This window comes from Pollicipes pollicipes, unplaced genomic scaffold, assembly GCF_011947565.3.
Source record: "Pollicipes pollicipes isolate AB1234 unplaced genomic scaffold, Ppol_2.1 Scaffold_1832;HRSCAF=2141_pilon_pilon_pilon, whole genome shotgun sequence".
NCBI lineage: Eukaryota > Metazoa > Arthropoda > Thecostraca > Pollicipedomorpha > Pollicipedidae > Pollicipes > Pollicipes pollicipes.
Window position 1 is genome coordinate 3,336 of NW_023596004.1, and position 15,578 is coordinate 18,913.

At 56.2% G+C, this 15,578-nt stretch overlaps 1 protein-coding gene across 1 annotated transcript; it reads left to right on the top strand.

Annotated features, from left to right (window-relative positions):
* The first annotated feature begins 9,541 nt into the window (after positions 1 to 9,541).
* Gip (hydroxypyruvate isomerase-like protein Gip) lies at positions 9,542 to 15,265 on the top strand. The gene is made up of 4 exons (XM_037218889.1): positions 9,542 to 9,824; positions 12,099 to 12,137; positions 13,012 to 13,131; positions 13,871 to 15,265. Exons 1-4 carry the CDS (start codon positions 9,617 to 9,619, stop codon positions 14,056 to 14,058), a joined length of 555 nt encoding a protein of 184 aa, XP_037074784.1. The 5' UTR covers positions 9,542 to 9,616; the 3' UTR covers positions 14,059 to 15,265.
* Positions 15,266 to 15,578: the final 313 nt, after the last annotated feature.

Genomic DNA, 15,578 nt, shown 5'->3' on the forward strand with positions numbered 1-15,578 from the left:
AAGCAATTGTCACAATTTGACTAGTCGCGTTTGTTCATTCGTCATTCCGGGACAAGGAAACCGTCCCGAGAGAGAAATAATGTTGTTAAAAGAACATTTACCGGCGAAATGTGGGACCTGAATCTGGTCTGGACTCTAAATTTACCGGAGCCTAGACCTCTTAATGCGTCTTTCGTCGAATTGGCGTCATTCGCCGCGCTCACACGTGATGACGTGAGTGACGTTACATCATGTCAGCCACGCCATGACGTCATGACAGGGCGGTGATCGGTTCTTTGAACTTATCGTCCGGCCTTTCCGTTGTGGAACAAATCAGCACTAGATATTCCCGATGTCATTCGGCTAAACTGGCGCATGATTGTCATGCAGGTCGATGGTCCAAGTCAAAGCGCAAGCGCAACTAAAACTGCGGACAGCAATCTACAGCCATGCTTAAGTAACAGAAGTGGTTTATTCGACGAAGAGGCACGGGGAAGGGGCACTTGCACCCTACCACATTTTTAAAGACATAAATATGCATATCGTAATAGTAGGCAGCTTAGTATCGGCGTAGCATTTTAGAATTAGTGGAGTAAAGCGTGCATACTTATATATAATTATTCCGAAGCTTCGCGCGCCTGCGGCACGATATTGCTAAAAAAATTTGTCCGTCACGATCGCAAAATCCCGCGAGCACGCCTGCAAAACAGAATGATTTGCATGACCGTGGAAGGAACCAGAGACATTCCTAATATACATTGATCGCATGTACCTAGGCGAGACAACGACCAGAATGGTTTCGGTAACATGCAGACATGCAGAAACATGCAGGCACAGAGAAGGGGTTTCCTGAAATCCTGAAATTGAGATCCTGTGATTGTATCTGTGAGATGGCTCACACCGGCTGACACAAGCACCGGGAAACTTCCTTCAGGCTGTTTGATATCTTCTCCAGCTTTAGTTGGCCAGCTGGCGCACCAAAGCTGGAGAAGGTGAAAAGTAAAATAATCCTATCCGAGGTTCGTTACCGAGCAGCACGAACCCATTCGCGTGTTGATGTGAGGGAACAAAACTCATCCCGAGTCTGGTCATGTTACCAAAGAGAGCTATTTCTGTCATTGCTGCTCTGGCGGGCAAATTGCGCACAGGGAACGGCCTCTTTTTGAGAGCGCTAAAAGCTTCCTAACTGCAAGACGAGGCCGCGGACGGGGCGCAGCGTCACCCTACGTGATACAACAGCTGACGGAGGGCTGAGCGCCGGTACGTCATCGACACCATTACCCACAGTGTGTTCCACACCTGTGTGAGATCCTCAGCTCAATAGAGATATCCATTTTGAAGATTACTCTGCGCAGTTCACAACCCTGCCCCTGCTTAGACTTGGCACGCTCTGGGTTCTGAGCTTGACGCCCACGAACATGTGCAGACTTTGCGCAGACTATTTCGAGGTCACCCAGACATGCATGATGTCATAGAAACGTCGCGCGAATGCTGCCACCTCATTGGCTATATGGAGCTCAAGGCCGCAAACTATTTGAATACTTGTGTTTAACGTACGTCAACATCATGTTTGGCATCAGCGAAGTTCGGTCAGCCTCATTCAATATTTCAATTTGATGCGTTTCATGCAAGGTTCAAACACGAATCACGTTTTGTGGTAGATAGTGTGGGTCCTTGGACAGTGGTACGAGTTATGACGGAAATGAGACCTGGAATTAAATAACTGAAGGGCATCGCCATACCGAACATATGAATGCAGGCCATCAATATCAAATCACGGAGAAATACACAAGGACACCATGAGAAGGGGCCAAAACACGCGCACGTAACAATTTTTGGCTTCTGCAAATAGCGCACCAGCCAGCATGGCAGTAAGTTGAAGCACTAAAGGTGAGTCAGCTCGTGCGCAGCAGTGATAATGCTGACACGGCCAGCCTGGCAGCGGCCGACGTCGCGATGACATTCCATGACGAAATCAAACGATGACACATGGAGGAGCGTAGTCACCGAATAGTGAAAATTTGTGGCCCAAAGCAACGAATAATACTTAAAAGCAGACAAGTACTTACAAGTGAGCTTATCTCGTCACACGTGACGCTTGCCTCAATAGTTAAGGCACCGGTCTGGGAGATAGCGACGTTAACGGGCAGCGCTGTTACACGCGCTATAAAACAATCAGCTGATTGCTGCCAGCCGCGAGGCGGGAGGCTCCAATCTACTGCGACAGCAGGGCAGGCAGCCCGGTCCCACGGGTCGTTGCGGCGTGGGCACGCGTTCTCCACGGTTGGGGTCCGCAGACGGGTACGGCTCCCCAGCTCCACCCACGAGGTGAGCAGTCTAACCCCGGCCCAGCCGCGCACCCGTGCCGTTATCGCCCTCACCGCCTTCCGCGGTCCGGCCCCTCAGCTCCTCACCCCCACAACGCGTGCTGTTTGAACTCTGGGGGGGGGGGGGGGGGGGGGGAGCGGTGCGCACGGCGACCGGAGGCAGCAGCGTGCGGGATCGCACGGAGCCGCCGCAGCGAGCTGGCTCGCCGACGCTGGGGATCTAATCGCAGGCGGGCTGTGAATACCGTGTCCGCCTTCAGCCCCCGCACGGACTGGGCACATCAGCCCCGAGCCGACTATCACCTGACCTGACCTGACCTGTGCGCGTGCCGTCTGAAGGGGAAACACCCGACCCGGCGAAAGGAACAAGCCACAGCTATCTTCGGCGCAGTGCCACGGCTTCTTCTCCGCAATCTTGCGGAAGGTGCGGCGCGCGAGCCTCACTCACGCCGCGAGCAATCTCAGCACGGATCCCAGCGCGGCGTCCGCGGACAGCCCTCACGCCACGAGCAATCTCGGCATGGATCCCAGCGCGGCTCCGCGGACAGCCCTCACGCCGAGCAAGCATCGGCATGGATCCCAGCGCGGCGTCTGCGGACAGCCCTCACGCGACACGCGGGACCGCCGCCAACGCAACAGACGCGTCTCGAACCGCCGGCTTATACTGACGCGTATCGGTGAAGAACCAGGAACAGCTCGTGGTCGCGCTGACGTAACAACCGACGGGGTTTCCCCAAGCAGCCGAGCTCAAGCGTTATCTTGCCCGAATAGCCGACGTATGGTAATGTGGCCAATACCGTCAGGTTCCTGCATGTCGCTGCCGCGCAATAGGTTATATATTATATTATATATATATATATATATATATATATATATGCATGTGTATGCCGCACTGTCGTTGCGCGGTATTTGATGCCAGGGCCAGTCACCGCACAACAATGCGTCGCAGGCCGTGACGCACGAGCGCCGCCGAGCGGACGCGGTCTGTCCTGTGACGGTAGGACTGACGGCTGACCCGGCTCCGGCTGACAGACGCCCGTCCGACCTTATCGGTCCGGCTGACAGCCGCCGCGGTGTCAGCGATGCGTTGACCGGTGACCATATGCGGCGCACAGCCTTCCGTGTGGTAACGCTAGCCGGCCGCCGCCGCCGGCGCTGCGCAGTCTCGCGACTGGCATTGCGGACGGTCGGCAGTGCGGCTTACGTCAGCGGCGTGGCGGTTCCCACGGGTTCCGAACGACCGGCGCTGCGGGCGGCACTGGACGCCGACTCGGACCCACCTGTGACCGCAGGCAACTGCAGGTGCTGCCGAGGTAGCCAAGCAGCCTGACTCACTGCGCCGGCGGCGACCTTTCTGGCTCCAGCCCACACCGTCGCCGACCTTTCCGGCCTCAGTATCGGGCGGCACCGTCCACCGGCGTACCCCGCGCGGGCGTGCCGCCGGCGACCGCCGCCTCGGCACGGGTGGGGTCGGCCGAGCGAGGGTGCTATCGCCGCCCAACTGTGTGCTTTGGCGGCGGCGGCGGCAGGGCGCCGGTCGCCGGGGCGGGCGCTACACGTGGCGTCCGCACGTGGCCGCCGGCGTTGCACCTGTGGTCGGGGTGCGCCGGTGGGCCGCGACGCCACAGACAACCGGGACGGACGCAGCCAGATAAAACGTCCGCGCGGCGCAGGAAGGGCGCGCCCTGCACCCCGCTGGAATTCCCGCTGGAACGCAGCGACGGAGAGCGGCCGCTGCATGTCCGCTCACAATGTCGCATGTCGACCGCTGTTTGCATTGTGCGGCGGCAGAAGCGCACCGCTGAATGAACGACGAAGCGAATTCCGCGTGAAAGGGCATGCCATCGTGACTGGCCGCGGCTCCAGCGGGCCCGAACACAGACCGGGCCGCAGGCCAGACCACAGGCTGAGCGCTCACCCAGCGGGAAAACTAACGCGTTAGCGCTGCAGCGATACGGCAGTACCGCGGAGGATACCGCGATACGACAGTACCGTGCTGCAGCGATACGACAGTACCGTGAGGATACCGCGATACGGCAGTACCGCGGAGGATACCGCGATACGACAGTACCGTGCTGCAGCGATACGACAGTACCGCGGAGGATACCGCGATACGGCAGTACCGTCCTGCAGCGATACGAGTCCGCGATACGACAGTACCGTGCTGCAGCGATACGGCAGTACCGCGGAGGATACCGCGATACGACAGTACCTCGCTGCAGCGATACGGCAGTACCGTGGAGGATACCGCGATACGACAGTACCGTGCTGCAGCGATACGACAGTACCGTGGAGGATACCGCGATACGACAGTACCGTGCTGCAGCGATAAGACAGTACCGTGGAGGATGCCGCGATACGACAGTACCACGCTGCAGCGATACGGCAGTACCGTGGAGGATACCGCGATACGACAGTACCGCGCTGCAGCGATACAACAGTACCGTGAGGATACCGCGAGCGACAGTACCGGGTGCTGCAGCGATACGACAGTACCCGGGGAGGTGCCGCGATACGACAGTACCGTGCTGCAGCGATACGACAGTACCGTGGAGGATGCGGATAACACAGTACCCGGAGGATCCGCGATAACGACAGTACCCGTGCTGCAGCGATACGGCAGTGCCGCGATACGACAGTACCACGCTGCAGCGATACGGCAGTACCGTGGAGGATACCGCGATACGACAGTACCGCGCTGCAGCGATACGACAGTACCGCGGGATCCTCCGCGCACGCCTGCATATTGCTGTGGTGTGACATACAGCAGATTCGCTACGGGAGGGGCTAACATGACCTGCGAGCGGGAGGGGCTATTTTTATGGCCACGCTCGGAACAGACTAACAGGCCCACACAAAGCAAATAGGTGCAGTGTCTAGCGTATCAATGAGATATCGATGTTTGTTTGACCTGCTACCTTAAACAATTGTTTCAGCTGGGTGCGGTGCGTGTTCACTCGGCAATTTATCAGCCAGTCTTGTTTGAAATTACGGCTGTTAGGCTCTACATGTCACTGGCCATGACAATGTTTGATATTTAAAATAAAAATAGTTTTCATGATCGCCGGCGTCCGGAATTATACTCAGTAGCGTCTTGGCGAAAAACTGCGCTCGAACCTAACAGGGGAGGGGTTAACTCCCGTGAACTCCCACCCCACACCCGCACCTTGGCTCCGCCACTGCTCGCATCATCCCTCCCGAGCAACATAGCGACTGACGCTGCACCTGCGAGTCGCGCGTTTGTGCCGGCTTCTTCACGAAACCACTTAGTGACGCAACGGCTACTGCCGTGCTCAGGTGTGCCTGTCGGCAGCCAAGGCCTTATATTGGGGGATTTCACAGTTTCCCACTGGCCTGAATTCGCTATTGTGCGGTTCGGCTAAAAGCATTCCTAATGCGCCCTTTGAAAATCGCTGGCATGCATGCTATTCTAGACCCATATCGTCAGCATAATGCAGCCTGTCGGAGATTCCATCTCCACTATTTCCTCCCATTTGGTCATTGGAGGAAAGGCGAGGTTAACGGCACCCTCGGTTGGAGAAAAACTGACGTTTTCAGCTTCAACGTCAGCTTGAATACAAGCAACTCGATGTACGCATAACGTTGCCTGGGCGGGGCCCGAATGAAAAAGTGCAGCATGCTACGCTTACTTCTTCAGCCTCCTGCATTCTTCACTGAGAGTTAAGCAATCACTTTAATGGCCACCGATTGCTATGCGAAAAACAAGTATATCAAATCATTTGGCGTTCAAGGTAAAAGCTACCGCGTAACGAAAACAAGAAATTATTTCGCATTTGGGAAATGGTGCACTGGAACTGAATCCACTTCGGGCATCCTAAACTTATAGTTTTTATCAGTGTGCTGCACTTCTGTCCACTCAAATACAGAGGCTTAATGTGCACAGCTCAGGATGCATGTGACAAGTATGGACAAACAGCACGAGGGGAGGGGGAAGGGGTCAGTTACAAATAGCCGAACCTTAACATTGAACTACTTGAAACGGGACTCAAGCGTTATCTCTGCCCTCACATACCCCGCTGCCAGCCACGTGGCCACTAAAAACCACTGTCGACACGGCCACCGGCTTCGCGCGTCGATCCTCTGATGGCGAAACCTGACTAAGGGTTCCCCACGCATGCCCACCTTGTCCATCAGTCGGGTCATTAGCCGCCGACGGACCGTTTGCACCTCACTAGCTGGCAGCATGAGCAGCCACATCAGTCATTCGCCAGACAAGTCACAAGTGGCTGATGTTCGCACGAAACGCACCGCGGGGTCACCGCCTCCGCCCGGTGCCTGGGGTCGGGGCCGGGACCGAGCCGACAGCGCCGCAGCCACCAGCGGCACGTCAGCAGGGGCGGGAGCCGGGAGAGCCGACAACACCACAGCCACCAGCGGCACGACAGCAGGGGCTGAGGGCCGGACCGAGCCGACAGCGCCGCAGCCACCAGCGGCGCGTCAGCAGGGGTCGCTCCCAGACGGCCCCGGCAGCAACCACGGTCAGTTCAACCCCAACACAATACGCGGTCGACACGGTCGTGAAACAGGGCAGACGGCAAATAAGGGGCACAGGCGACAATTGTGTTGATTCGAGCTGCAAAGGCGCAGAGCACAAGCTTGGGGGTGGGGGAGGGGGGGGGGGAACAAATGCTGCCAACTTTCCGCGAACATTTAACATTAATATTAGTGTGGTGTCCGGCAAATTTTCTTCTAGAGTAGCCCTAGCGCTCAACCTTCGAAGACCTTGGGCACACGTCGGACCGGGTTTTCTCGCACGAGCTCTGCGACAGCTCTGCTCTTGTTTACAGCACGGTATTGCGCGAGCTGCAGCTAGCCAGAATAACTATTGGAAGAACGATATCGTAATGACACAAAGCGTGCATCGCTATACTGCCGTGGAGATGCTGTTGTGAAAAATTCGACACGACAGGTAATCGCGAAATGTTTGTGCGTAGTAATTCATCAAACACGTGAGCTGTTGAACCACGAGAGCGTGGCTGATAGGTGCTAAAGCCGTATTTTAGCCCAGCATCTAGCAATACCCTATTCCATCAGCTTTATGGTATAACACATAATATAACACGGGACGTGTTGACAGACGTGGACGGCCCGCGGGCGAATGATTAAGCAGCTCACCTAGCCACAGACAAAGCGCTTCGGCCGCCTTCTGTCACACTTCCACCCGCATCCGCGGCGAGTGCCAACGGCGCCATGTAGCCCCAACATGCGCTGTGCACCCCACGACAAAGCCGACCGACTCGGAGCGGCCGTACTGCCTCATGGCCAACGCCTGCGAGCCAGTGAGCCTCTCTGACATGTTAGCCACGATGTCTCTGACCGTCAGTTGACCTGCGGGGACTGACCAGGTGTGGAGAGAGGCGCGGCGGGCCGGCCGACACCTCCTGTCGGCCGCGAGAGCCGTCCCTGAGCCGAGCCGGCCCCCGTCCGCCAGCGGTGCATCCAAGCTGGGCAGCCGAGGGGGCTTCTGCGGACAGGAGGACTTTTCATTATATGGCGCCGGCCGCCGGCTGAAAGACAGCATCTGCACCACATCGTTAAGTTCATGTAATAAGTGTACCGCGATATCTCGTCGCTCTCATCGAATGAGCCCAGATCGCGTCACCGGGGTGTCATTTTACATGTAACTGTTGCATGCTGACGTGACTTCGTACGCCGCAAAACACGGCAACCAGATTCCACATCTCGGGACGTGGAAAAAAATCATACGTGTTGCCTTCAAAATGCAGCGGGATGAAAAGTGAGCTCCACGTGCTCCCTATCCTAGCAATGCAATTTATTGTTTACGGGAGCTTAAAGGCGTGCCATTGTACAGTCATGTTTACCTCAGGAAATTCTCAGATAATCCTGTACTCCCCTAATTTTTAACGCATTCTCACACATTTTAACAAAACACATCCTAACATGGGTCGAATATGAAAGAGTCAAACGTTCGTCGACCCCGACAGAAGACAGTCTCCAGTCTCACCTGACTATTAACGCCATAGTTGAAGAAGTTGATGGCCTCGCTCACTGAAGTCGGAGGACTTCCGTTCACCTCCTGGAGAGGCATGCGTGCTGGTCAGTGGGCTGGGCGGCACCGCGCCGCGCTCCTGCTCCACAGCACTGACCGGGCACTCTGACCTTCGGCGCTCGGCCGGCCCGCGGGCACGGCGGGTTATCCACGGGCGCACGCAGGCGCCGCCTGTCGGAGCCACGAGCGCCGTCCAGGAGCGGCTCGGCTGGGTCAGGTCAGGCCTCTCAGGCAGGGCGCTTGCGGAGCGCGGCAGAAAGCGCCGTCTGTCGCGCGCGCTCACGCGGGCACTGGCGATCAATGGATCGAGGCCAAATGCCGACGGATGTTGAGTCATCAGTCGGCCGGCAGACGTCGAAAGAGCGTGCGCGATGTGTTTAAGGGTGACGAGCGACCAAATCCGAGAATAATCCAATGACAGACAAATTGATGCCGTTAGAATCGCAGTCCCGCACGGACGCCTGCCGTTTTGTGTGAGCGGACTGGTCGTGCGATACAGTGCCAGCCTGCTGACCGCGTATTTTGGTTGATTCGCCGGGCCCTAAGGTAGTGCACGACCGGCCCCGAGAGTGGCGAACATCATGGCTGGTGAATGGCTAGGCCACTGAGGTGAAAGAGATAGCATGCAGCCCGGCAACGGCGGCCGATATGCACCACCTTCGAGCCGGCCTCTGTCGGCCCGGCTATGAGGTCCTGCAGCTCAGAGTCGTCGAATACCGCGCAGAGGGCCTGCTGCAGCGGGTCGGAGCCGGCCATCAGCACCCCAGGCGAGTGCCGCCGGAAACCATCTGAAAAGTGACAGAGATTGCAAGTCAGTGAAGCCACTAACCAGGTCTGAGCGTCAATGGGCACTGGTCACCGCGTTAATCAAATGCTGGGGACCGTATCGATGGGAACCCTAGTGAAGTGCCAACAGAAACTGAAGAACACCACAGACACAATTTAAATGTATCAAAAGCCAACAATACCTTTTGCCAGATAATAGGAACCATATTCATTTGGAACCGTTCCGTCTCGCTCATAAGCACTTCTATAACGAATAAGCAAATTTGCTGAGTTCAAATCCACCAGCATTTTAAAATATACCCTTATCAACACACAACAGATAAATATGGTAGCTCTATCTTTCTCTAAATTCGGCGTACTAGAGACATCACCGGTGCCTGTGTTTGAAAAGGTGCACGCGCAGCGGATGTTGAGCAAATCGGGAGGAGCGGTCGTGTTCTCCGCGTTTTTGTGGGCGCAATTTTGAACTGTTTTCAATCTCAACCGGCCCGCGATGCCCCTTAGATTTGCTTCGAACATATCTTTTATGTTCAAGGAGTCTGGTGATCTTACGCTAAGATATGCTGCAGCCAAAAGAGCCGGTTTCGCAGCAGTCGAATCAGCATTTCCGGTCGGTTATTCTGTCGATCAGATAAAAGATGCTCAAGAATCAGCTGGAGTTCAGCAAGTTCTTCTAAATGCACATCCAGGTATCACATGCTAAGACAGTCTGGGATCCAGGGGTGCTCTAAGATGCTTCATATGGTATTGAAAACAGAACCCCAAAACTAAAGTCATCTCGCCTGTTTATGATTGGCATATGCTGGTTTACTAAAATTGAGGTAAGTGTAATTACTGCAGTGTCAATAGTTTTGAATCTGTGTGAATGAAGCAGTTTTTTCCCTCTTGTAGCTCCAGTCCACAATAAGTATACCCACCATGTTGGATGCTAATTTGGTGTTTGTCTACAGAACATGGAGCACATTTTTGTTAAATTTAGGCCTAGCCAAATTGCACTGGATATCAAAAATATTTCTGTCAAAAGAAATGTTTAGGAGCATTTTTGTTTGAAATTATATAAGCCACATAGTTCCTGCAAAACACTGGCTTTTGCAGTCTGGGTTTAGCTCACGTCAAACATGTAATGTAGCTTGGATACCACATAGTGTATTTGTGATATGGTTGATTTTCAGGACATTGCTCAGGCTTTGGTTATTAGCCAAAACATTTAAATGCTTACTCACTTGCACATCCAGGAATGTATATCATGTACATTTGAAGTGATATGAATGGTATGCCACTGGCTAAATTGATGCACACCTTGACTCTGATTTCAAAACATGACACCATGTGTTGTTTGTGCACATGATGGGTCCTCAAAGTTTAGATGCTTCAAAAGCAGTTGACAGCTGTATCTTGAATTCCAGAGGCCTGTGACACTGTGGTGTGGAGTTAGTATCCTTCAGGGACTTTACTTCTCCCTGACAGGGTCAAGGTATCCTTAGTGTACATTGTTAGGTGTCCTCACTTTTGTGTCATGTTGCATCATGAGCTGTCCTTTTTGACCTTGCAGGTACTGATGTGGCATGTTATATTTGGTTCTTTTGGTTGTGAGTTATCGGTATCACATCAGGATGTGGTGTGCTGTGCCATGCTGACAGAATTGCATATGTATACAATTTTGTTCATCCTCTTTTAGGTGATCTGAGATGGTGCAAAAGGGCTGGCAGCTCTTCCTGGCCTGGAGGACAAGTTCAGATCAAGCTGGGAGACTTCAATACAATACTGCAAGGCTTGAACTGCAGAAGTAAGACATTGCAAATCTATGGTGTTATGACATGGTCAAGTTGGACCCATTGATCCCCTTAAGCAGGAAGCCCCAACCTCTGCATATTCACTAGCATAGCCATTTCAGTTCATTGGCATCAGCCCTCTTCTTCGCCATGATTGAGTGTGGCAGCCCTAAACACATGGCCATAACACTGCCTGACCAGAGCGTGAGGCAGGTCCTTCTGCATAGGACTGCCCGGAAAGTGTCTTTTATGCAAGGTTTCCTCTCTGATTCGAAGTTGCATGAGCTTGCTGCCATCGCTATTTGACCGACACTTTCGTGGACTTCGGCACTTATCGTATCATGAAAGTGTGCTGAGGCGGAATCGAACTTTGGCATGTGGATACATAGGTTGACACCATGCTTCAATCATCTGCGTACGCATTCGCCATTGCACCTCACAAGAAGGTGGCGAGTTTTCGTTTTGGTGGTTGATGCCCACCCCTGGTGCTTTTGATCAGTGGTGTGGCTATGGAAGGCATTCGTGGTCGTCTGGCAACGAGCCGCGAAGCGCGTTTAACATTCATATCATACGACTCGCCATCAGCTGCGCTATTGGTCGGACCTGAAAATTGGGACCGGCATTGCCCGGTCGCCTGCGTATCCGGAGTTCGGATGCTGTATAAGCCGGTCATTATTGCCAGGGCAGGCGCAGCGGTTTACCTCCTTGCGCGACCATTATTCCCTCAGAGCACTTAATAGCTTTCTGTCGAGCCAATTACGCGATCTGGTATCCGTCTTGGGCAATCTATTGTGCATTGTGCGCCAAATTGGCCTGCTAGCCTTGGACAGCCGACCGGATGTGCTTCCATCGCCAGCCGGCCTGCCGTCGCGAGGCGCCACCGTTGACGCGGCAGCGCCCCGTCGGTGACGCAGTGGTGCCCGTCGTTGGCGCGGCAGCGCCCCGTCGGTAACGTAGTGGTGCCCCGTCGGTGACGCAGTGGTGCCCTGCCGGCGACGCGGCAGCGTCCCGTCGGTGACGTAGTGGTGCCCCATGGGTGACGGGACCCCCGGGCGGGCCGTCTCCGGCAGACTGCACATAATGGCCGGCGCCACGTCTCGTGCGGCCGGCGCCGCCACGTTTCGAAGCGCAACATGCGGCCTGGCGGCCGCCAGGCTGGCGCAGGAAGACATCATCGGTCTGATCGAACCCATCTCGCCGCAGGCGGATACACGGTCTACTTCCTCAACGACTTCCAGTACGGTGGGTCGGTATGAGGAGGCGGCGGACAGTCAGAGCGGGAAGGTCTTGGCCCGGCGGATGCGCGTGATGCGGTGTGATGTGTGCTCAGTGCCGTACGATCTTCGTGTGACCAGTGTGATATGGTTTGGCGTTTTACGCGGGGTATGAGATGGGCGTGTTCGCCAGCATTCGTCGCCATGTTTGTGGAGTACCAGACCCACAAGGAGCATGAGTCTCGGTAGCAGATAGATAGAGAGGGAGAGGAGTAGTGAGAGGTAGAGAGAGAGAGAGAGAGAGAGAGAGAGAGAGAGAAGAGAGAGAGAGAGAGAGAGATAGAGAGAGAGAGAGAGGAGAGAGAGAGAGAGCGGAAGCGGTGATCGGGAGCGGGAGCGGGAGCGGGAGCGGAGCGGGATCGGGAGCGGGAGCGGGCGGGAGGCGGGAGCGGGAGCGGGAGCGTAGCGGGAGCGTGAGCGGGAGCGGGAGCGGGAGCTGGAGCGGAGCGGAGCGGGAGCGGGAGCGGGAGGGGAGCGGGAGCGGGAGCGGGAGCGGGAGCGGAGCGGGAGCGGGACGGGAGAGGCGGGAGGCGGGAGCGGGAGCGGGATCGGGAGCGGGAGCGGAGCGTGAGCGGGAGCGGAGCGGGAGGCTGGGAGCGGGAGCGGGAGCGGGGAGCGGGAGCGGGAGCGGGAGCGGGAGCGGGAGCGGGAGCGGGGAGCGGAGCGGACGGGATGGGGGAGCGAGGAGAGCGGAGACGGGAGAGAGAGAGGAGAGAGAGAGAGGAGAGAGAGATGAGAGAGATGAGAGAGAGAGAGAGAGAGAGAGAGAGAACGGGGGAGAGGGCGAGGGCGAGCGGGTGTGAACACCAGTGTCTTGCTCATTCATTGTTCGCTGTGTACAGCTCTGGAGGTCATCAAACAGGTGAACAGTGACCACCTCCGGCTTCAAGTGGATATTTTCCATCTGCAGAATATCTGTGGCAACATCAGTAACAATCTAAAGGAGCTTCTGCCCTATACCGGTGAGCAATCGATGAAGTTAAGTGCAATAATATAATTGCGTGCGTCAAGGACGTTTTACGGATTGTGGGCTCGTAAACAGCGTCACGAAAGCGCTAGGAAGTGCTGCTTGTTGCCAGCACCCGGTAAGATCAGTGCGGATACCACACGCACGTAAAGTACAAGCAATTTGGCCACCGATGCCAGCGCCACCGAGGTGCAGTGGCGCTGATGGGCACTAGAAACGCGCGAGCGTACAGACCCTGGCAGGAGGCCCGGTAGGGCAAGGCGATGCACGGGCCCAGGCTAGAAGTCAGGGAGTGGGAGGAGTGCAAAAGCTGGTTAGTTTCTCCAGTTTGATGCAGCGGAGAGATAAAAGCGGAGAAGTGCTATCAGGATGTATAGGTTGAACATGCTATAGAGCAAACATTGGTTTTAACGGTGGTGCTCGACGCTGCAGGCCGATCATGAGTACGGCTGGAACGTCGAGAACTGACAATATAACCCATGTTTGCTCTGTTAACAACGTCGTTTAACCAGCACCTCCCGGTATATTGAACATCGATAACTCAGCATCAGAGCTCGGAACCCATAAGCCAGGATCGTGGCGTAGTAACAACGCAAACAGTAGCGGCAGGGCGGCGTTGCATCGAGTCGGCGTGGATATTTCCAAAGGGCGATGCGGGCGGAAGGTAACGCTAGCGAACGGCGTGCCGAAGGCTCTGAGCCGCATCGCGGTGACCCCGGGCGGCCGGTCGGCAGGTCACGTGCAGATCGCCCAGCCGCCGCACCGACACGAGCCGGGCGTGGCCGGCGAGCTGGACTTCGGCTACGTGCTGGGCCTGCTGGAGCGGCTCGGCTACGCCGGCTGGGTCGGCTGCGAGTACGCGCCCAGCACGAGCTCCGAACGCAGTCTGGGCTGGCTCGCCCAGCTCGGCTACCAGCTGTAGGGCCGCCGTCGTCGGGTCGGCACGCACCGCTCAGGAGAGAGGGGTGCTGCGCACTGCCCCCAGCGTGTTCGCTGGAGCCGTGACGTCACGCACCGCTCAGGAGAGAGGGGTGCTGCGCACTGCCCCCAGCGTGTTCGCTGGAGCCATGACGTCACACAGTGCTGAGAGGAGAGGGGTGCCGCGCACTGCCCCCAGCGTGTTCGCTGGAGCCGTGACGTCACGCACCGCCCAAGAGAGAGGGGTGCTGCGCACTGCCCCCAGCGTGTCCGCTGGGGCCGTGACGTCACACAGTGCTCAGGAGAGAGGGGTGCTGCGCAGTGCCCCCAACGTGTTCGCTGGAGCCGTGACGTCACGCAGTGCTCAGGGGAGGGCGGGTGCTGCGCAGTGCCCCCCGCGTGTTCGCTGGAGCCATGGCGTCACGCAGCGCTCAGGGGAGGGCGGGTGCTGCGCAGTGCCCCCGCGTGTTCGCTGGAGCCGTGACGTCACGCAGTGCTCAAGGGAGAGCGGACGTCTCCGTGTCTGTTGTGATCGGCGGACGCTGACGTCACGGACCCACCGGGGGAGAGGGACGATCACCCGAGTGCCTGGCGGGATCGGTTAACCCCTTGCCTTGCCTCGATGCGGTTGGTCGGTGCAGCGCCGGAGCCGCTTGGCATCATCGGGTGTTGGAAGGGCGAGGGGGGAGGCGTAGCCTGGTGGTGAACGCGTGCTTAGCCACGTTCAGGGAGGGCGTGTTTCGAGATTTGGGCTTCCACATATTCCACATCTAACGTCGAACACGGGAAAAAATGGTCATACTAACATCAATTTACCGATGGGGAGTGTACTGCTGCCAACTTCCCACTAATAGGGACGGTGTGGGTATGTCTGTTTTTCGACTGTTTTGTTGAGGACCACGGCTGCTATTGTTTTGTTTCTTGGAAGTTTCTATGTGAGTCGATACGAACCTTTGCTTTGCCCTTTACAGAATGTTGTTGGAGCTTAAGGCCAATTGCCCAAACGACTGAAAATGCATGCACCGCCGCAGCCGTCGTTCGTGCATGAAGCACACTTGTGCATGGTTAGCCACTGGAGCTCTAATGGTTGCGGCGGACAAAGCTACGATCGATTCGGAAACAATTTGTCATTTTCGGATGTCATGAGATGCGATGCGACCTTTACGTGGTCTTCATGTCAACACGTCGATGAATAAAGTGGATGGAGATCATTGAAGAACTTTAAGTTGGGCGGGAAAGTTCAGCGCAACTGCAAACCAATCCGCGCCAAGCGCCAGCACGGAAGGGCGTTCCGCCAAACTGCCATCGCTACCAACGGTGCGGCTGTTTGCTGTCCATCCACATCCTGACCAGGCAGAAATTGCTTTTAAAACAGAATGACATGGTACGTGATGTGGGTCTCCAGACCGGTAAACCGACACGATCCAGCTGGGTTCCTAAGGAAACGGAGCGTTGCACTGGTGGCGTCATCAGCTTCAGTCCCGCTCAGTCTGACTCAGTTCCCAAGCGGCCACCCCAGTCGCG